Here is a 2,720-nt window from a genome sequence, read left to right on the forward strand (position 1 = left end):
TTCTAGGGAGCCGTGGCGGACCCTCCGAAGGACAGCGGGATCTGTAATAGGCCTACCGTTGACATACGACTGCGCTGCAGTACGTGAGCTCAGGCGGAGCAAGAGTTCGTAACGCGCCTTCAACTGATTCAAATAATCTTGCATTGTGAACGTAAGCGTTTCGCCTCTTCGCACAATACGAGCTTTTCGAAGTGTGTCATTTATCTCATTCGTTAAGCGCGTTTTTCTCTCACGGCCTGCCTTAATTAGTTCAGCTCGCCAGCCGTCCTTCAAAGTATCCCAGTCACATGGTGCTGGTGAGCAATCACACACACGTTCCAGTGTAATGCGTAAACTGCTACACTCTCTGGATCATGTACAAGCGTTGTATCCATTTTCCATTGGTTCATAAGTGAGGCTGGCTGATGAAAACGCAACTTCACTGACACTGGGTAATGATCAGTGATGCGCGGTACATCTGGCGGAAAATTTAAAACTTCACAACTAATGACATGGGCGGCTAATACTTCGGGGAAGTAAAAGCGGTCCAGTCGGCTCATATTGGAACCTCGTTGCCACGTTGCAATAAACTCATCTCCATGCGTATCGACCCATGCGTCTCTGAGCTTGAAGTTGCGAATAAGCTGTTTCAGTGCACGGGCTCCGCTGTATGGCCTACCCTGTCTGCGTCCACTTACATCTCTGTATGGATCCTCGACACAGTTAAAATCCCCTACCAAAAAGGTGGGATAATTGTCGAACAGAAACGTATCAAGGGAATGAAAAAACTCGGCGGTATTCGACCGCTGAGCCGGAGCGTAGATTACGAGTGCTCTTACACGCCGGCCATGAAGATTGAAGTCCACAGCTAGTGTGCGACCATCAAAGCCAAAATGACAATGAGCTCCTCGTCGAAAAACTGGCGTAAGAAACACCACTCCGACTCCACACATAAAGGAATCTGTTAGAGAAAAAAAGGCCTCAACACCAAAACGGGAGCAAAAGGATTGAACGTCATATGGAGATCTGAAATTACTTTCTTGAAGAAAAAGAATGTCTGCACGCCGTGCTCTTGCAAAGTTTATAACTTCCCGCTGCTTGTCTAGGTTCCGAAACCCCTAACATTTAAAGAGATAAAATGTACCGTAGCCATTGTTGGGTTAGCATAGGCGGATACTCAGGAACCAATGAAAAATAGGGGTGAAAAATGTCTGAGCCTTGATGTCTACGGGGGTGTATGCTCTGACTGCGCCAGAGCGTTAGAAAGTTTTTGTGGCTTACTCTCTAATACGCCTTCAGAATCCGTTGACGATGGGTGGACGCGCTTCACGGCCTGTCTCTCGACGTCCATGGCGCAGTCTCCGGAACTCGCTGCGGCGACAGGGCCCGTGATTTTGTGAAGAGGGTTCGAGAGGTTCATCCTACGGGTCTGGGCAGTGAGTCCGCCCGCTCGGGAGTTGATCTTCTCTAGGCCGGTGAAGGGGGCGTCAGTCCGTGTCGCTGCTCTTGTGCCACGTCCCATGGATGACCGTGGTGCATCAGCGCTACCTGTAGAACTCCCAGCGTCGGAGCTGGTGTCCTCGTGTCCCCCGCTGGGAAGTGCAGCCGTGGCCCCGGGTCTCGGAGAGCTGAGGTCCCCACATGTCTCCGACGATGTATCCTCTTCTGTCTCGCGCTGAGTCTGGTGTGCTGTTGACTTCGCCCCCGAATGGTGAGGAAGATCTGCGATGTCCCCCTGCGATTCGGCATCTGATGCCACGGCTTCATTGCTGGCCTCCTCCAAAGGTGCCTGTTCCCCGTGGGAGCCCATTGGTGTTGACAAGGAGTCTATGCCTTCCTGCTCTCCTGCCGCCGCCGCTGCGAAGGACCTCGGACGGACGCAGTCAACGGTGGCGTGGTTCCCCCCGCACCTACGGCAGGGCTCCGTACATCCATCCGTGGTGTGGCCAAAGACGCCGCACCGTGTGCACCTAGGGGTAGCGCAGTCTTTCCCGATGTGTCCAGCCAGGCGGCACCTTGAGCACACCTTTTTCACGCCCCGGTAATCGCACATTACCGTGTGGCCTTGGACGGACAGGAAATTCGGAATGGGCTTCTTCATCTCCACACGAGCCACTCGGATGCCTGTACCCACTCCCGGGCGTCCCTTGAAGGCTGGCTCATGGACTTGTTGTACGTTCCCGTAGGCCGAGAGCGCTGACGCAAGGGCTGCGTCTCCGACCCACAGTGGCACTCGGAAGACTGACACGTGGACAATTTCGGGACCAATGCTGACAAGGGGCACCGATTCGCCATTCAGTAGAATAGCGCCCCGGCTCTTCAGTTTCGTGGCTGCGTTCTCACTTGAGGCGGCAGCGCTAAACTTTACTCCTCCCATATGCTGGAGGGACTTGATACCGGCAGGTCCGGTCACTGCTTCAAGCGCGTCGATGACGTCATCAACAGTGCTGCCCTCAGGCGCATTGAGGATGAAACAGTGCGCCTTGGGCGGAGGTGCGGCAAAGGCCATCAGAAGCCAGGGCCGAGCCCTGGCACCCACGGCGAAACGCTGTGGAGCCCGGGCGGTCGATCTGGGCGAACTCCTAGACGGGGCCGGGGGGCTGTATCCAGGGGGTCCTCCACGAAGCCTGAAGTAACTGGTCGCAGAGGGGCAGAGTCACGGCCTCGGTGTCTTCTGTCTTTCTGTTTGTCGGCACGTCCCTCGATTCAGCCACTCGGCCAAAGTTGAACCACTTGCCCAA

The 2,720-nt window shown here is 54.9% G+C and overlaps 1 protein-coding gene across 1 annotated transcript in view; it reads right to left on the bottom strand.

The window, feature by feature from the left end:
- Positions 1-1,204: 1,204 nt before the first annotated feature.
- Positions 1,205-2,720, bottom strand: part of LOC119406319 (uncharacterized) — an 89,998-nt gene continuing 88,482 nt past the window's right edge. Inside the window, exon 20 of the mRNA XM_049420044.1 lies at positions 1,205-2,615. Coding sequence (XP_049276001.1) covers positions 1,205-2,615 — 1,411 coding nt within the window. The remainder of the gene's footprint in view (positions 2,616-2,720) is intronic.

The sequence above is a fragment of the Rhipicephalus sanguineus genome, chromosome 10 (assembly GCF_013339695.2).
Source record: "Rhipicephalus sanguineus isolate Rsan-2018 chromosome 10, BIME_Rsan_1.4, whole genome shotgun sequence".
Lineage (NCBI taxonomy): Eukaryota > Metazoa > Arthropoda > Arachnida > Ixodida > Ixodidae > Rhipicephalus > Rhipicephalus sanguineus.